This window comes from Etheostoma cragini, chromosome 11 (assembly GCF_013103735.1).
Source record: "Etheostoma cragini isolate CJK2018 chromosome 11, CSU_Ecrag_1.0, whole genome shotgun sequence".
Taxonomy (NCBI): Eukaryota; Metazoa; Chordata; class Actinopteri; order Perciformes; family Percidae; genus Etheostoma; species Etheostoma cragini.
This window is the reverse complement of record NC_048417.1, coordinates 9,028,528-9,047,800: the sequence shown is the minus strand read 5'-3', so window position 1 is coordinate 9,047,800 and position 19,273 is coordinate 9,028,528. Positions and strand designations below refer to the sequence as shown.

At 39.2% G+C, this 19,273-nt stretch overlaps 1 protein-coding gene across 6 annotated transcripts in view; it reads left to right on the top strand.

Moving 5' to 3' along the window:
* The first annotated feature begins 2,402 nt into the window (after nucleotides 1-2,402).
* The window catches only part of usp9 (ubiquitin specific peptidase 9), a 45,922-nt gene continuing 29,051 nt past the window's right edge, over nucleotides 2,403-19,273 (top strand). For 3 of the 6 annotated variants that reach the window (XM_034886220.1, XM_034886219.1, XM_034886215.1), the window contains exons 1-5: nucleotides 2,404-2,865; nucleotides 8,622-8,890; nucleotides 12,787-12,932; nucleotides 15,017-15,096; nucleotides 17,208-17,320. In XM_034886220.1, the coding sequence (XP_034742111.1) occupies nucleotides 8,789-8,890; nucleotides 12,787-12,932; nucleotides 15,017-15,096; nucleotides 17,208-17,320 (441 nt within the window). In that variant the 5' untranslated portion in view covers nucleotides 2,404-2,865; nucleotides 8,622-8,788. Of the gene's footprint in view, nucleotides 2,866-2,931; nucleotides 2,953-8,621; nucleotides 8,891-12,786; nucleotides 12,933-15,016; nucleotides 15,097-17,207; nucleotides 17,321-19,273 lie in introns of those variants that run through there. The other 3 variants (XM_034886217.1, XM_034886218.1, XM_034886216.1) reach the window with 2 other exon arrangements.

The window sequence follows — 19,273 nt, the reverse complement described above, 5'->3', positions numbered from 1 at the left end:
AAAGGCCACAAGCCAACTCCTCTTGCTGGAACTAACTGTGCCCTGGAAGGCGAGGATGGATGAGGGTAAGAGAGGAAGAGGATGAAGTACCAGGTGGAGAATTGAGCAAGAATGGGAGGTGGGCAGTCAGGTTTTTGAAAGTCGTTCCCTCGGCAAGGCCTGGAACTCTGGGCATCGCGGGACCAAGCAGGAGAAAACAATCAACAACAATGTGGAGGCAGCAGTGAAAGCATCTACAGTATGGTGAATAGTGGTAAAGTGGGACAATAGGTAAAGTGGGACAGTTACGCTTCATTGTTTTTCTCTTAGGAGGGTATTAGCTCAGATGGCCATGGCATTAGCAATATTTGCAAAACTATTGATCCGATTGAAAATGATCCGAAGAAGGCAGAGAACAAAATCTGTATTCTCTGCACCTACTTCCAAAAATTAAATCTTTATTATTTTAATACTTGAATGGGTTACTATTTGGTATCCAGTTTGTTAATTCAGTAACAACTGAATGGGTTTTAAGTGTCCCCCTTTGCAAAAATGTAGTGTTGGGTCAGTATGTGTTTGAGGATGAGTGATCCATCCTGTATTTAATGTTTCTTTCTTTAGGCTATGGTAGAACTCTTAAGCTATTCCTTATAGTATCATATGAAGGGCTAAAGCAATTGGATCATTAAAATTAAAGCATAAGGTACATTTTCAGAAAGTACTGTACTACTATTCACTCTATGATGCTTGCTGAAAAGGAGTGTCCAGTGGGGCTAGTAGAATCCTACTTTAACACTGGCCAAGGCTTAAAAAAAAACTCAGTTGAGTCACCTGGACCAGGGTATACAGGTGCTGGTCATATAATTAGAATATCATGAAAAAGATGTTTTATGTCAGTAATTCCATTCAAAAAGTAAAATTATATTTATGAATTTATGAATTATATTCATTCATCACATACAGAGTGATGAATTTCATATGTTCATTTCTTTTAATTAGGATTAGCAAGACTGAAAACTAATGAAAATCCCAAATTCAGTATCTCCAAAAATTTGAATATTACTTAAGACCAATACAAAAAAAAAGAATTTTTCAAAATGTTGGCCAACTGAAAAGTATGAACATGAAAAGTATGAGCATGCACAGCACTCAATACTTAGTTGGGGCTCCTTTTGCCTGAATTACTGCAGCAATGCGGCGTGGCGTGGAGTCGATCAGTCTGTGGTATAGCCTACTGCTTAGGTGTTGAGAGCCCTGGTTGCTCTGATAGTGGCCTTCAGCTCTTCTGGATTGTTGTGTCTGACGCATTGCATCATCCTCTTCACAATACCCTATTTTCTATAGGCCTATGGTTAAGGTCAGGCAATTTGCTGGCCAATTAAGAACAGGGATACCATGGTCCTTACACCAGGTAGCCTACTGGTAGCTTTGGCACTGTGTGCAGACAAATCCTGTTGGAAAATGAAATCTGCATCTTTATAAAGTTGGTCAGTGGCAGGAAGCATGAAGTGCTCTAAAACTGGCTCGTAGACGGCTGCGTTGACCCCAGACCTCAGAAAACCCAGTGGACAAACACCAGCAGATGCCATGTCACCCCAAACCATCACTGACTGTGGAACCTTTACATTGAACTTCAAGCAACGTGGATTCTGTGCCCCTCCTCTCTTCCTCCAGAAATCAAGTCCCAGATTTCTGGAGATGTTACGTGCTGTGCCGAGGCTTCGAAGCTTGAGAGGAAGTTTTGCTTGAAGCGCACATTGAGACTTGTATCGTTTTAGAACAATGACGTCATTGATGACGCCCGAAGCCTTACACCATTGATAAATTATTGTTTTACTGTCTATGAAAAAAAAATCTCCCATCTACATAATTTGTTTAGTTACACAAGCAGATGCATTGGCCTTTGCCCAGTTTACAAGCATATTCACTACCCTCCGCCCGGATAACAACTGCCCCTTTCCAGTTTTAGAATGATGATGAACAGTGATGTTATATTATGAAACAAGTATTTGCCAAAAGATGGATTACGCATGATACATACTTACAAGATTTACAGGTAGGCCTATATTATAAAGCATAAGCCTACTTATCAGGAAAATAAAGCAGAGATTATGAATTTTTTTTTATTCAAAAGCCTTCATCTGTGACATCTGCTTGTTTTACTCTCTTTGTCCAACAGGTGGTTTCGTGTGCATTTTAAGCCTCGAGAAATTATCCCTTTTGCGAACAAATTTGTTCGAACGCTTTAATGATTCGATAAGATTTATCTCGCCATCATTTGTATTTTCTTCCACTCCACTAAGCTATGTTCGATTTTTTTGTCTGATCACCCCGTGCGATAGGAGGCGATATAGGCAAGTGCGTCGGGTTGCTCAGTTTTTCTCTCTCCTGGTTTTAACGAAACTACGGATTTACATTCTCACTGGAGCCGGAGTCACTTATCAGAATTGAGAGGGGTTTTGTGCCCTTTCCATTCAGTTTGTGTTGTGTTTGCTGCGCTGCTCTCGGTTGTGGTGCAAGCTAGCTCATAGACAACCCTTAGTGTTGGAGTTCACACAGTCGTCTGGCCTGTTTTACTGAGCGGCATTTGTGTCCGAGTGCGCTTCCGCCATGTTGAACTGATTCAAGTTGTGACTGCTGGAACTGAGGTGACAAGCCCCAGACAGCGGACTAACGTTAGAGAGAGTTAGGGGGCTGTTACCGCGCCGGTGACGCAGGAAAAACACCCAGAAGCAGAGGGAAAAACGTAGGAATTAGATCTTTCTAGTAACAGATTTTGGGTCCCGCGAAACTGTCCCTGATATAGGCCACGTTTATGTAATATACGACATCGTTCAATGCTGGACGTAGCCCGTGAATAAAGGGGGAAGTCATATCAAATTCCTGGTGAGTTGTTAGCTAACTAACGTTAGCTCAGTGGTGATTGTTAGCTGGCTGCTGCTGCTATTAGCGTCAGCTGGTGGTGGATCCAAGGTAACATTACTGCATTTTGATTGCTTGTGGTGTTCAGTTGCTGGGGTTTTTATCTCTGTTAGCTGCTTCTTATTGAATCTGTGACAATGTCAACGTGATTAAACTGCAATTCATGGTTTTAACCGTACGTGTAGTCTGATTAGCTCACTCTGCTGGATTCACTGAAGCTAGCGCAGATGGTCCTTGACACTGTCTACAGCCTGAGAAGGAACATTTATTTTAAATGTTTACAAGTGACTGCTTTTTGGTTAACCTCCACTAACAATTGTGTATATTTCATTAATAGCAGATTTATCAAAAATAACATTGTTGTTAACGTTTTGTATCACCCTAACTTCCGACATACACATTTCAGTTTGTTTTAGCTAACGTTAAGTTATAACTTATACGGTACAGGTCACACAACACCAATGTTAATATTTCAGGAAATAGACGTCTCCCCTGTCACCGATATGTTTTACGTTATCTAAGACAGCAAGCAACTTATTTTGAACGCTGAAATTGCTGCAGAGTCACATTAAACTAAATTGTGGGGTATTCATTTTATATATGGGAAACTTAGTTGGTTATAAGCCACTTGTTCAAAACATGAACGTTAGCTAGCCAAATGCACTTACGGGTATTTACTCGCACGTAAGCTAACGGCTAGCTAACTGTTTATCTAGCTAGCTAGATCGCTGGTCGTTAGCATGCTAGCACGACCGATGCTTATTTTAACTGGCGTTCCGGGAACATGGTTGGTCAACAATAACGCCGGGAAAGTGATTTTAAATCGATAATGATTTTGGTTAGTGAGTGAAATATATATATGTGCTTAAGATCGTCCGTTATGTAGCAAATATTTGGTGAGCAAGATTAATGTCAGGCCCTGGTTAAATACTGCGGCCTGCTTGTCTGCCTCAGCGCAACGGGCTTTGGACGAGAAGGCCGTCACTGCTCTTCTGTTTGGGCGGATCGCCTTGTAGGCTAACCTAACGTTAGTTGCCGCATCTAGCTATAGCTAAACCACCAGCTGTTAACGCCACTAGTTTGTATTGATAGTTACGTAATGCCACCGTGTACGTTATATGCACCTGGGCTGTCTAATTTTTAAGTTATTCCGAGGTAAAAGGCATAATGCTACATGGTCGATTTCAGCTAAAATGGATTATGTTTTTATAATAACGTTATCGTTTCAAAGCCGGTTCAGTCCAAAAGGCCGCAGTTGTACAAAGCGTAGCGCCTGTTTTAATGGTGGCTGTTGTTGCCGTGTGTGTCACTTTTTTGACAGTGCTAAAACATAACCTGTTTTTTGTGCGTCATTAGTCAAGTAGCCCACCCTGTTCCCCCATTAGTAAATAGTTAGTTAGCTAGCTAATGAGTGGTTTCACTGATAGTAGCTTTCAATACATGAAATGACATTTCGTTCTTAATAAGCCAAAGACACTTGCCAGATTCTGCCATAATAATGACTAGTGTAACGTAATATACCCTCTGTAATGACAGCTGCAACCCAGCTTGCGGATGCTAAAGCAGATGTCACTGACCACTTGTAAAATATGAAAGAATCAAGCTTCACTACCCTTGAATTAGGAAAACACTCTTAACCTACCCTATCTCCCCATTAGTAGATAGTTAGCCAATAAGTGGTTTCACTGCTCAATATATTATGAGATTTTGTTCTCAGCAAGTTAAATACAGTCGCCAGATTCTGACTATAGTAATAACTTTAATGTACTGTCTGACTACTGCAACCAAATTGCTGATGCAGATGTCACTGGCCACCTGATTTTTGCAACATAAAAAAAAATCAATGTCTACCCATAAATAGAGTTATAGTCAAAAAGTCAAATCAGCCACTTTCATACAACGGTCTTAAATTGTAAGACACATTTTCAAGACATACTATTGGTTTTAGTCATTCCTCTACCAGAGGGCATACCAGCAGCAGTTATGGTTCCTAATTTTGTTCTCACATTTTTTGTTTTATCTCAAGTCTATATTTTTGCATTATGTGTATCAAACATTCAACTTGAATTATTCTACAGTTGTTTGTTGTGCTGGTAAACTTGATGTTTCTGGGCAGAAGACTTGGTAGATACGGTGGGGAGAACAAGTTTTTGATACACTGCCGATTTGGCAGGTTTTCCTACTTACAAAGCATGCTAGGTCTGTAATTTGTATCATAGGTACACTTCAATAGTGAGAGACGTAATCTAAAACAAAAATCAAGCCCTCCTGTTCTCCTTCATTACCTGTATTAGCTGCACCTTTTTGAACTCGGTACCTGTATAAAAGACACCTGTCCACACAACTTCTCCAAAATGGCCAAGACTAGAGAGCTGTGTAAGGACATCAGGGTTAAAATTGTAGACCTGCACAAGGCTGGGATGGGCTACAGGACAATAGGCAAACAGCTTGGTGAGAAGGCAACAATTTTTAGAAAGAAGAAGATTCAAGATGACGGTCAATCTACCTTGGTCTGGGGCTCCATGCAAGATCTCACCTCATGGGGCATCAGTGGTCATGAAGAAGGTGAGGGATCAGCCCAGAACTATACGGCAGGACCTAATCAATGAGCTGAAGAGAGCTGGGACCACAGTCTCAAAGAAAACCATTAGTAACACACTACACTGTCATGGTTTAAAATCATGCACCACACGCAAAGTCCCCCTGCTCAAGCCAGCGCAGGTCCAGGCCCATCTGAAGTTTGCCAATGACCACATGGAGGATCAAGAGGAGGAATGGGAAAAGGTCATGTGGTCTGATGAGACAGAAATATAGCTTTTTGATCTAAACTCCACTTGCTCTGTTTGGAGATAGGATGAGTACAACCGAGAACACCATCCCAAGCATGGAGGTGGACACATCAATCTTTGAGGATCCTTTTCTGCAAAGAGGGCAAGACGACTGCACCGTATTGAGGGGAGGATGGATGGGGCCATGTATCGCGAGATCTTGGCTAATAACCTCCTTCCCTCAGTAAGAGCATTGAAGATGGGTTGTGGCTGGGTCTTCCAGCATGACAACGACCCGAAACGCACAGCCAGGGCAACTAAGGAGTGGCTCCTTCAGAAGCATCTTGAGGTTCTGGAGTGGCCTAGCCAGGCTCCAGACCTGAATCCAATAGAAATTCTTTGGAGGGAGTTGAAAGTCCGTATTGCCCAGCGACGGCCCCGAAACCTGAAGTCCTGGGGAAGGTCTGTATGGAAGAGTGGGCCAAAATCCCTTCTGCAGTGTGTGCAACCCTGGTCAAAAATGATCTCTGTTATTGCAAACAAAGGTTTCTATACCAAATATTAAATTCTGCTTTTCTGATGTATCAAATACTTGGCTTGCAAAAAAATCTAAATGAATTATTTAAAAATTATACAATGTGACTTTCTGGATTTTTGTTTTAGATTCAGTCTCTCATTGTGTAAGATTACCTAGAATTACAGACCTTTACATGCTTAGTAGTGTATCAAATACTTGTTCTTCCCACTGTATGGGGTTTCATACATCTTTCACACCATTGACCAGGGTCGGACCAGGGTTATCTTATGCGTGACGAGACCAAATTTGCAATTTGCCATCATTTTTCTTAAACGGCCCATATTTAAGCACTACAGAGTGAATTTTACTCATAAAAAAGTATCAGAAGTGAATTTAGTAATGAAACCACAATGTTGCGTGTGTGTGACAGACAGACAGACAGAGCGAGCGTGCAAGGAGTGGCACAGAGTGAGTGTGGCCCTATCCCAAAGTGAGGACTAAGGACTAAAAACTCAGACTTAATCGATCTCAGGTGCCAAGTGACTGAGTGTGAGGCCACATGGGCGTAGATAGGTATAAATGGGATTGGGACAGCCCTTCAAGAGGTCACATGTTACCGTGGCAATGTTTAATAACAAAATGTTCCTGATACCTTCCGGTTTGGGAATGTTAATTTTATGTTTGTTGCTTTCCAAGCAGCCAAGTCACAGGAGATGGCTGGCTTATTTCAAATTTTTTCAAATTCTTGTTTTACAAGTTGGACAACGGGTCCGTTTTGTGGTTGTGTCATGCTGTTGTTTACCTTTTGTAATTTATGGATTTCCCTACGGTCTCTGCGGTAAACGAGAAAAAGAGATCTCAATCTCAAGGGACTTCCTGGTTAAATAAAGGTAAAATAAAACATAAATGCTTTGAACTAATGGAAAGTTGCTTGGGAAGTGTGTACTCAAACCCTCACACCCTTTGATATTGGGACAACCCTCACAAATTTTGCGTGCGTGCGTGTGTGCGCGCAACTAAATGTCAAACAGTGACCTGTACATGTTATCTGTGTAACATGTAGTGGAAACTAGTGTCACATGCAACAGTGTTTTGGTTGCCTCTAACATTCGTTTTGGTGCATCAGAGGGCAGCGATGGCATTTCAGTGGCACCGAAATCTACGTTACTATTCAGTCCGGTAGAGACCGATCGTTAGGTTGTCTCTGCCATAAATTGGTGCCTAAAAATGTATCAGAATGCAGGAAATGATGTTGTTGATGCTCATGCCCATTTCCTGGGGTAGGACCAAACCCCCCACTTAATATGCCCCCCGCCAAAGCTCTTTCTGAGCCAGGAAGAATCCTGCTAGTAGCATGTAGCAATGTAACCTGTTATCATAAAATAATGTGGTAAGCACAACTTACTTTATGGAATCGATATGGGAAAAAAAGGCCAAGACAAGGGTTGCAATAAAAAGAATTGACAGACTTAAGTAGCCGGATAAAGTATGTGAGTGATGATATGCATTACTAATGAAAAAGGGTGTAGTTTTTAAATACCCCAGTCAGGAAAACTATAAAAATGCATGCAAAATAGTTTTTTATTTTTTCCATTGCTATCTGTCACAGCTTCCCAATTGCCACAATAAACACCTGAGGCTGTATGTTCATATCTGACCCTGCATACATTTGAGATGGTGCTGTTGACTGTGTTAGGACCTAAGATGGATTTAGGCAGGCTGTGTCCTCTGGCTGCTTGCTTGTTCATAGCAAGTGTCGAGAGACCAGTGTTAGCATGATGGAACAGAGTTTAATAGTTAAAATGATCCTAGGCTTTTTTAGGATTACGTTCAAAGTGTACCTGAGTTTGATATTGTTTTAAGCTGTTTATTATTATTATTATTATTATTATTATTATTATTATTATTATTATTATTATACGAACGAATGTAGCAAACCTGTCGCTGAAGTTTTGACTCCTTGTTGGCAAATTTGGTGTCCGAAAGAAATTTAAAAATTACCGTTTGTAATTGACCTTTTGAAGCTTGGTTGGAATTAAGAAAAAATCATGCAGGTGTGGGACACCGTCTAGAACTGTAAATTTAAGATGATGCAGTGGCTGACTTTGTTAGGTGTAATTAAGATATGTCATTAATGATTGGTGCTGGATATTATTAATCTATTTTAATCAGTGATCTGTATCAGTCCTCCAAAGCCTTGCTGGAGCATCCTAATTCATAACACATATAGTTGGTCATTGAGCACAGAACGTTTTTGATGAAGCATGCAAGAAAAAAGTAGTTGACTACTAAGCAGAGCCCAATTAAAAACAAGTTGATGTAGATAGTCATTTTAGTACAAGAATATACCCACCTGATGTATTTGGCTCATGCATTATAAGTAACTTAACAAGCCTGTTGAAAATTCTTACCTTTAACCCGCTTTCCTGTTGCAGGTTATGCAATGGTCTCAGCGGCACATCCAGATCTCCAGGTGCTTGTGTCCCTCTCTCGTGTGTTCGGCCTCTCTTCCCTCTGCTCTACAGCTGAGGTGGCTGTGATTTCCCTCCTGGCCAGCGCTCCCTAAGAGGCCAAGATTGCCAAGATCTGCCCTGTGGCGAGCATGACAGCCACCACGCGTGGCTCTCCGGTGGGGGGCAATGACAGTCAGGGCCAGGGCCAGGCACCTGATGCTCAGAGCCAGCCCCCCCTGCCACAGAACCAGGTCAGCGTCATCCTTCTAACTAATGGTGGTTTTCCAATGCGTGGTATCTACTCGACTCGCCTCTACTCGCCTTTTTTGGTTTTCCATTACGAAAAAAAGTCCCTGGGACCTGCTACCAGGTACTTTTTTTAGTACTACCTCAGTCGAGGTTCCAAGCGAGCTGAGGCGATACCAAAAAATGACGTGGAAACCTGCAGACTACTGGTTGGTCGGATCACTGCGTTTTTAGCAGACAAGAGTGCGGAGTGTGTGTCCGGAACAAACGCGACATTTAAAATAAAATAAAAAATAAAAATCTAGCCAGACACCAACAGATTATCTACTCTCTACACTATTCTTAAATTTCAACTGTTCAATATTAAGTTCTGTTAGGGGCTTTTGCATGTTGTTTCCAATATAGCACACTTCAATTTTATTTATAGTATCAATTCATAACGAGTTATCTCGAGACACTTTACAGATAGAGTAAGTCTAGACCACACTTGAGAATTGACAAGGACCCAACAGTTTTAGTAGTTTCCTATCCTTCTAGTAATATGTAGCAATGTAACCTGTTATCATCAAATAATGTGGTAAGCACAACTTTATTGAATTGATATGGGGAAAAAAAGGCCAAGACAAGGGTTGCAGTAAAACGAATTGACAGACTTTATTGAATTAATATGGGGAAAAAAGGCCAGATAACTTAACTTACCCTTTTGTGTCGACAAACAATAGTCATGTTGACGTCTGAACTCTGTCGGAATTCCCAAACTTTTTTCGAGGTGATTTTTGTTTCTTTCTTTAGCTTCTTTTGAAACAAAAAATTCTTCTGGCTGTGGCAAATAGCCGACGTGCTGTTGTGAGTCGCGTTGACAATTACATCATCACACGTAGCTATGGTGACCAGCCACGCACGCTGAGGCGTTACTCAATCTGCAATGGAAAACGGACGCAGAATGCGTCGAGTAGAGACGAGTCTAGACGAGGCGAGTCGAGCTGTTACCAGCAGTGGAAAAACGCCATAATGTTCAACATAGACCTTCACTTACTGTCTTTCACTACACTCACCAGATTTTGTCCTACATGTTAAATATTTTTGTTCCTGTCTCCTTTCGGCTACCTGGCAACTGGTTTCATTCCATTCGTTTTAAAGTGCTCATATTATGCTTTTTGTCTTTTTCCCCTTTCCTTTATTGTGTTATCTTTTTTGTGCAAGTGAAAAAAAAAAAAATCCACCCCAAAGGGACCATCTCCAACAGAAAACACTGTTCACAAATTGCTACAAACAGCTCTGTTGTAGTCCAGCATTTACTTCCGTGAAAAACTTGCATCACTTTGTAACATATGTTACATGCCCTCATACTCTGCTTCTGACAGGCTTGTAGTGCTGACCTAATACTGTGCATGTGTGACTTCCAACAAAGATTGAACAGAAGTGAGATGCCTCACTTTGTAGCTTAAACAGACAGAACACACAGGGTGAAAAGAGAAGCTGCAGCAATGTGCAGTAAAAACAAAATATGGTGGTTTTTTTTAAATGAAACTGTGTGAACCTGTTCTGATATAACCTCTAAATACAATTATGAACCTGAATATGAGCACTTTAACTGACTAAGCATTGCACTTCCTTTCCAATGATAGGTGCTTGTATTTAAGTTAACCTGGGAAGGGAGAAGGAATGGAGTGTTTTTTTGATGTCCCACTTTGTTAGTCCATACGCTTCAGCCGTTTGGTTGTTGTTTTTTTTTAACAGATATTGCGCTTACCTAAACCACACACAGATGCCCAAGGGAACAAAAAGGGAGGGAAGGAGGGAGCGGAAAAGAGGGAGAGAGTGAAAGGCGAGGCATCAATGAACAGAGCTGTGTGTGTGTGTGTGTGTGTGTGTGTGTGTGTGTGTGTATGCGCGCATGTGTGTCATGTGTGACGCGCACGCCTGTATTGGTTAGAGATGAGATGTGAGAGGCAAGCTGCCTATGTAGGTCAGCCAAGCAGAAGGAGCCTTCACCACACACCCCCACATTTAATATTTCTCAGTTACAGTATGCATCTCCCAACAGCAGCTTGCACTATAAACTCATCGCGAAAGACTGCGATACGTCGCGAAAGAAACAGGGATTTTTTTAATGTTTGTTGAGAGTATCAGTCAAAAACTGAACTTGACCTGAACAGTTTTTATGTTCCCTTTTCTGTCCATTCTAATGTTAACTCTTTTTAAATAAAATGTTATTTTATGTTTTTATACCGCAAGCAATTTTTTTGTAATTTAGCAGTTAACTAAAAGCTGCAAAAAGGCATAGCTGAGTACATTGTAAAATATGTTTATTTATCTCAAGAAATATTGTTATTGGGATATTAAACAATGTTATTGGATATTTTGCAGCCCAAATGGTCACATTGGTGCACATTCATTGTTGCACAGTGTTGCCTTTGATTCTCACTCTTCTTTCCAAAAAAATTCTATTTGACAGCACCGTAACACAGATACACCCACACACTAACACGTTTATACTTCCAACATAACCATGTCAGCCCTCAGTTTTTGTTTCCTCTGGGTAGATAAGAATAAAAAGAGCATCGCTCTGTTTGCCAAATACTATGAGTGCAGGGAGTTGAATAGCCTAGTTTAAAGTCCTTTCAGGAGAGACACCTGCTTCTTTACGCCCACAGGCATGTACACTTAGTGACCACTACAATAGATCCCCCCCACCCCATACAAGAAATGGACCTTGCCTTTCTATTGGTGTATGGCACCATAGAAACAGGTAGTAAAGTTCCACTTTTACTTTGGAGGTCAAAAAGTCAGTTCCCTACACTTTTAAAATAAGTATTCAGCCTAAGTCTGTTTTGTTGTTTTGCTTCAGATTTTGATTCATTCATGCAAAGCCATTAGTAAAATACAATCCTTCTAGGGCTGTAGTAAGGCAGGCCGATGCATATCATTTTTTTTGGATGGATTGGTATCAGCTTTTTTTAAACAGTTTGCTTTATTTGTAATTGTTTCTCAAAAACATCATATGTCTAACAGATACATACCAGGATATAATGTAAGTGTCCGTTCCCTGTCCTTTCTCACAGAGAGAGTTTTTGGATAAGAATAAACCCTTTTTTAGCCTAATGTTACTGCTGTAAGTCGTTCAGCATTACAGATATCACACACAGCAACAAATTCAGATACTTAACAAATTTAGCAACGTGCATTTCATATCACATTTTCACTCACTATGACACTTAACTGTCATTACTAAACATTGTAACGTTGCCATTAGTGGGCTTATTTGCTAACATTAGCTACCGCTACCTCCAAAAAATGAAGCAAATAGATGGTACTCTAGGATACTGATATCTAAAACAGGTGATTTAACGTCACCCCTAATTTTGCACACAGTTTAGCAACAAAACAAAATGCAGAGGGAACATTTAACCATGTTTTTAGCTCCTTATCTCATCTGGAGTCTGAGAAACAGTAAATTCATCAAATTCAGTGTCCATGAAGCAAATTTTTCCAATATTCTGTAACTGTCATATTTCACGGGACCCAGGTGAGTGTAGTTTTCATGTTGAGGCTTTTGTCACCATTTCTTTTTTTTTCTTTTTTTTATTTATGGCCAGGACATGTTTCGTCATGTTAATAGACACAAAATCAAAACTGATTGCCTCGAGGCGTTCTGGTTCTTTAATGGTTTAATACACATGTCACGTTACCACAACATCCAACCAGGAACCTACCATGCCCCCCATTTCACTGTTTCCTGGCACTGTCTAAAATAAAAAAACAAAACAAATCACCAGCAATTAAAACATTAGAGGATGAAGAACAACATGGCGGTTGCGTATCTTGACCCGTAAGCTAAACATGCAATTCTTCACATCAATTCTTTATTGTATGATTTTGATTGTCTGTGGTTTTCTAGACATCATCTCCAAACTCATCTAATGAGAACTCTCCAGTAAGCCCACCAGATGAACAGGGCCAGGGAGATGGCCCCCCTCAGCTGGAAGAAGAGGAGCCCGCCTTCCCTCACACTGATCTAGCCAAGCTGGATGATATGATCAACAGGTATTTATTCACTTGCTTATACAGAGGCTGCATCCTCAGCCACCCCTTATTCAGCACACAAGATACAAAAGTGCATAGAAATATTGCTCACTGCTATTAATTGGTCAAAAACGCAACAGTGTGTCTTTTAAGTGAGTTTGCTTGTAAAGTGGCACTTCCTAAAATTATGGTCTGTGTTTAATCCTGACAAACAGACTATATACCATTTAGTCAGAGGTGTCAAACGTTCATCACTGAGGTAGAAGTACAGATTCTAGGGTTTAAAAAGACTTCAGTTGAAGTATCAACTCAAGCTTTTTACTCAAGTAAATGTGTAAAAGTACTGGTTTCAAAACTAAAAGTATAAAAAATGTAAGGGTGGAAGAAATATATATATATATATATTTGCTTTTTCAAATTAGACGGTGAGTTTTGGAAACGATTAGCTCATGGTACTTGGGAGCGTAGAGCTTGCAGCACATTGGAAAGCAGGTGTTTTTGCATCCAACCATTTTTAAAAATTCTTCCAGGTACAGCCAGGGATGTAGAAGGGCTGGCTGGTCTTCCTGGCTACCAACCTCCTCACTGGTGCTTGGTTGGGACATTTCACTTGAGTATCTGCCATGGACATCTTTGTACTAGGCTACATGCGTCTGCCACTTCCTTGCAGGAGTGTGACGTGATTTGTGTCATGTGCAGGTGCGATGGATCGCGTACAAACCAATAGGATTCGGAATGGTATACGTTTATACTTCTCATCCAACCACAATCAAATTCACTATCTGGAGAGCGTGATTTTTCAAGAATGAAAACAAGCCGAACTGAAAAAGGAGTAACAAGGCTGTTTTTAAAATGTAACTAGTAGAAAGTACAGATGATTGTGTGAAAATGTAAGAAATAGAAGTAAAAAGTCTGCTGTAAAATAATTACTCCAGTAAAGTATAGATACCCAAATGTTCTACTTAAGTAAGGTAACAAAGTATTTGTACTTTGTAACTTGACACCTCTGGTAGCAGTAGATACTTTGAAATACCCACAGATGTTTTTTTGCGTTGACTGGCAACTGTGACTCGTGACAATTTAAAAACTTACCAAGCACTTATTTTATGCCAGACCTCATTTTTATCCTTCTTACTCTGTATTTTTACAATATTAAGTTGGTACAGTTTGTGATGCACATTTTTGGCTCTGTAAGGAAAACAAATCAAGCTCAATTCATTGAACTATCAACCTGTGTTTGCTTGTGTCTTTTCACTGTCTTGGTACACTCCTTTTATTTTATGTGTAATGTTGTTAGTAGTAAAAGTTAAACAATTGAGTTTGCTCATGCTTTTTGACTACAGGGAAGTGGAAAAAATAATTAATTTGTAATGTAGTATATCCAGCAGCAAAAGTGGGCTGCTGTTTATTCACACAGAAGTATTTTGAACGATAATACACATATTGGGTATCTATTGTATTTTGGACGCAGCGGCTGACTTCAGCGGCCTACTTGTTTATGTCGTACGACAGCGGGCTTTGTGTGACATCTTTTGTTATTGTTCTTTTGTGCAGCTGGTCATTAAAAAGGTATAGTGAGCGATGTTAATCCAATACACTCTGTCGTTTTCAGTAAAAATCTCCTCACGGTCACCTAGCTCTTTATTTTGTGTGGACTGAATATAAAATCCGGTGTTAATACACAGCCCTGGTTGTGTAAATGCAAAACAAACCGAAGTTCACAAGCTTCAAAACACCTTTGCAGCCAATCACCAACAGGCGGCGTCATTTGATGGCGGAGGGGAGGAGTGTGGGGGGATGCAGCATGCGAATGTGCAGGCATGCCATTAGTTATCATTCTGAGAATCTAGGGGGCGGAGCTTCTGAAGGGAGGGTTGTATTTGATTGTTAGTTGTAATAAACGGAAAGACAGACTCTAATTCCTTGCTTTACAGTTTATAGATTATTAAATTTTCACACTCAATCTGATAACAGACTGACATCACAACAGTAACACTTAACAGCAAGGTAAATTGAGCTCTTTGGGGTACCATGCAGTATCCATGCTTCTTACACACACAATGGTTTTTCTGTTGATTCACGTTTTCTTTTTCTTTTCCTCTCAGGCCTCGTTGGGTCGTTCCAGTTTTGCCAAAAGGAGAGTTAGAAGTCCTTTTGGAAGCTGCTATTGACTTGAGTAAAAAAGGTAGGAATATACAGAATGTCTATAGAAATGCTTTGTGATATTCACATTCAGTCAAGCAATGCAATAGCTAATCATGCAGTGCAGATTATTAAGAATTCTAGCATCAGCCCACTACCAGAGCCCAATGTGTCTTTTTCACATAGTATTTTTTGTTACTTTGATCTAAAAAAGCAATACATATTCACATTTTAGAAACTGTAACCAACAAAAATAAACCTGTTGTGTTTATGATTAATGGATTAAAAATACAGTTTATTCACTTCTGTGCTTTTTTTGTCCAGCAAACAGTCCAAAGCCCAATGATTTTTAATGTGCTATTAAATTAAGCAGCACATTGCAAAACATTTGACGTTTCACCACTAAAGCAAGCCTTCTTCCACCTGATACTTCCTAAAACCTGACCTTTACTTTTATCTGCCCTAATTATGTACGTAAAACCACCTACCTCATGTCAGTGCCAGAATTGCAGGCCTACTCTGCCTATTACATCCAGGCTGATTGAATCAATAATCCGAAATATCTCGTCAATACATATTTTGTTGTGTGACTGAGATCAAGTTTGAGAAATCCATTTTGTTGTGTTGTCTGAACAGGGCTCAAAAGGTAGCCCCAATTTTTAAAAAAAAAAACAGTATAATTGCCGCTATAGCCCCTGTAGGTTATTTGGTAAAAACTTTCCAAATTATGTAAAGTCTTGCCTTTAATATCCTTACATTTAATCTTAAAGTGGCTATTTGTAACTGTCAGGTTGTGTTGATTCTGTCGGCTGTTTTGGACAAAAGCAGTACTGTTTTTATCCACACCTGCTGTAGTTAAGGTCTTTTCTTTTACGGTGCTATTATCCATATAGTCATATAGTTGTGATGGATGTTTTGCTCGGACAGAGAATCCTTCATTTACAATGAGGTATTAAGTTACAGATGCATCATTTCATTTTGAGTGTTGCATACATAACTTGGCTTACTTTGGATGTTTGGTGAGCTAAACCAGGTATCACTGTCACTGGGTCAAGAGCCAAAGCATTAAGAGATTGCTGTACCAACCAACGTTTTTATTTATTTTTAACCTTTATTTATTCATGAAGGTTCACCTAGAGGCAGCCTTTGTTTTGCAGAACACCCTGATCACATTCATACCTGAAAGCTGCCCAGCACAGCCACAGCTGCTGGCCACTGAGCAGCTCCACTGGAGCATTTTTTAAGTTTAAGGCCCTTGCTCAAGGGCACCTCAGTGATGGTAATGCGGGAGGGACAAGCGCTGCTCTTTCACTTTCCCCACCTAGATTTTATCCTGTTGGTCTAGGTATTGAACCGACAACCTCCCGGTCACAAGCTCTCTTCTCTAAACCTAAGGCCACCATTGCCTATATAATAAGTCTGATTAATATAGTGCATTATATGAAACCTGAGGACGCTGTACACACTATTAAGGGAACAAGGGAAAAGAAAATAGTAGGCAAACACAAACACGGACTGAAAAGAAATAAAACCAGGCGCTAAATGGAAGGGGGACTTAATTTAATGTAGGTTATTGATGTACAACTGCATTGTAATATCAATTATTTTATGAATGAAATGACCATATTGCATACCTAAGGGCCAATTGGGGTACTATTTTTGAATAATCTCCAATCTAGTAATTGTTTTCTTCTCTTGAAGGGTTTTTACACGTCGTCGTTTACTTTCCCGTTTTAGCTTTTAGTTCTTCGTTTTAATTTACTTATTTTTCTGTGATGGCCCTGTAGCACTATCAGCTTTGACTACAGAAAAACCTTCTAAAATAAAAAATAAGAAAAAAATAAGAAAAAAATCAGACCTGGGAAAAGGCTTTAATAAAAAAAATGCCAAAATGGTTAGTCTCGTTTGGCCTCACAGGTCATTTATGATCATTAGATAGAAAGTACAGTTTCAGAAACATTTTAAAGTTACATATAGTTAATTTAAATATATATTAAATTATAATTAAATGTAATTATTTGATATTTGCACAGAATTTACATTTGGCGCCGTAACACCTTAATGCTCTTCATGTTTTATTGGTGTCTTTTCATTTAACTTTGTAGCACATTTTATATGAATTTTGTGGTATCAATGGGATGTATTTCCTTGCAGGACTGGATGTGAAGTGTGAGGCATGTCAGAGGTTTTTCCGAGATGGTCTGACCATCTCCTTCACAAAGATCCTGACAGACGAGGCAGTCAGTGGCTGGAAGTTTGAGATTCATGTGAGTTTTTATTGTTGTATGTATTTTGGTACTTTAAAAAATACCTTTTTTAAGCCAAGAAATCTATGTCAAAGGAGACCTATTATGCTTTTCTGTTTTTTTCGTCATATCTACAATGTTACAATCTCGGATGTTCAATACTATCATATTGTACCTTCAAATGATGGGGAACGATACAAATAAAGGTAAATTCATGTTAGCCAACACGTCCGATTTTACACTGTTCCCACTCCCCTCTCTGATTTTAACAATTTTTTCCACACTTAGATTTCTGTGGTCATCTCCTTTAGGCACTTTACTGCAGTGTTATTACATTACATTGACTGCTACATCCTAACATGGAAACCTATAATCTTGGTTGTAAATGTGGGTAATTTCTCCCTAGTTTTGGATTACAATCCTTTTATTACATTTAAATAAATTAAGTTAAAATTTGTTTGGCCTTAGCAATAAACAAGCCATTCTTTAATGTAACTGGCTGTTGTTTTGTGCTCGGCACTGGTTTTAAATGCATTGTTTTAGCAATTTTATGTATTGTTTTTTATGCTGTATGGAAATAAAATAAAGTATTTAGTTATTCATTAAGGATAACCATCTTTGGAATTTGACGTCCCCTCAGTTCTTACAGGAAATGACAACGTTGTACTGGTTTAAATAGGAGGGATCAAATGTGCTATGACAGGTTGACAACAATCTATATTGTTGTCAGGTGGCATGACTCAGCAGCATAGTCACCCAAGCTTTATTTATTCTTTGACATCCTTTCACTTATTATATTGGAGACCTGCCTACAATTAAGATATCCTTTTGGTTTTCTTAGAGCTGAGTAAAAGAGGCAACTGTTGTTGGCTGTTGTGTTCTATTAAAGAGATTGATCTCTGGAACCATTTTAGGATGAACAAGTGAGACAAACAAGGACGTAAAGGAGCAAAAACATCTTAGTGTTGCCTCCTACCCTCAAATAATGGTGACTACAAAAAAAAAGAAGCAGAAAAAATATTTAAGTGAATATATTATTTTACATTTAAACAGGAAAAATATACTTTTTATGATCAACAGGTGCTCAGATTATCCTCATTACACTCAGAAATGTTTAGGGTGCAACCAGATTCTTGTAAAAGACTTGACTTAACTGATCTCAGAAAGTTCCTTAGTCAGTCAGTCCCATGTTGAGTACTGATATCTGGCTTCTTCAGATCCGTGAACCGGTCAGGAGCCACGCAAAAGGGGCAGCAAATTGTCATTTTATTAATTATATAATTAGCAGGCACACTTTAATTTGTTGGAAATCTGTATTTTTCACCAACATTTTTTTAACGTCAAATTCCATCATTTGCACCAAAATGTAAGTAAAACATTTGACTTGGCAGGTAGTCGTTGCAATGGCAGGTATTCTTTGGAGTGAAGTCTGTGTCTGCTCTCCCATTAATACTCGCTGGACTGTAGGGTACCGTGGCAGAATCCATGAATAATATTGTTTTTCTCATATTTCCAGGTACTTTGTATTACTGTTAAGGTTAGGCCTGCATGATTGTTATAAAATGGTAATCTTTATTCACCCTGTTCACAATTTAAATTTTTAAATAACTTTAAAATTAACTTAAAATTACTTTCTTTTTTTACGATCTTGATTCTTTCTTCTGTAAGTTTTAAAAATGCAAAAAAATGCTAAAGTTTACTAAAAAAGAAGAAAAAATAAACATTGTTTGTAAATTGATCTTAATGCTTTTTAATAAATAAATAAAATTGAAGGACACCAGTTTTTTGGGGGATTCAGTTCAAATTAGATACTGTCAAACTGTATTTATGAATATTTTTGTTTTAATAAGTCAAATTATACTTGGATCTCCCAAGCAAAGTCTACGTGTGGAAAACACTCGATTTTCAGATCTAAATGCAAGAGTACTGTTAACAAACCAGACGTGGATGGCAGCATTTCAAAGAAAGGACATT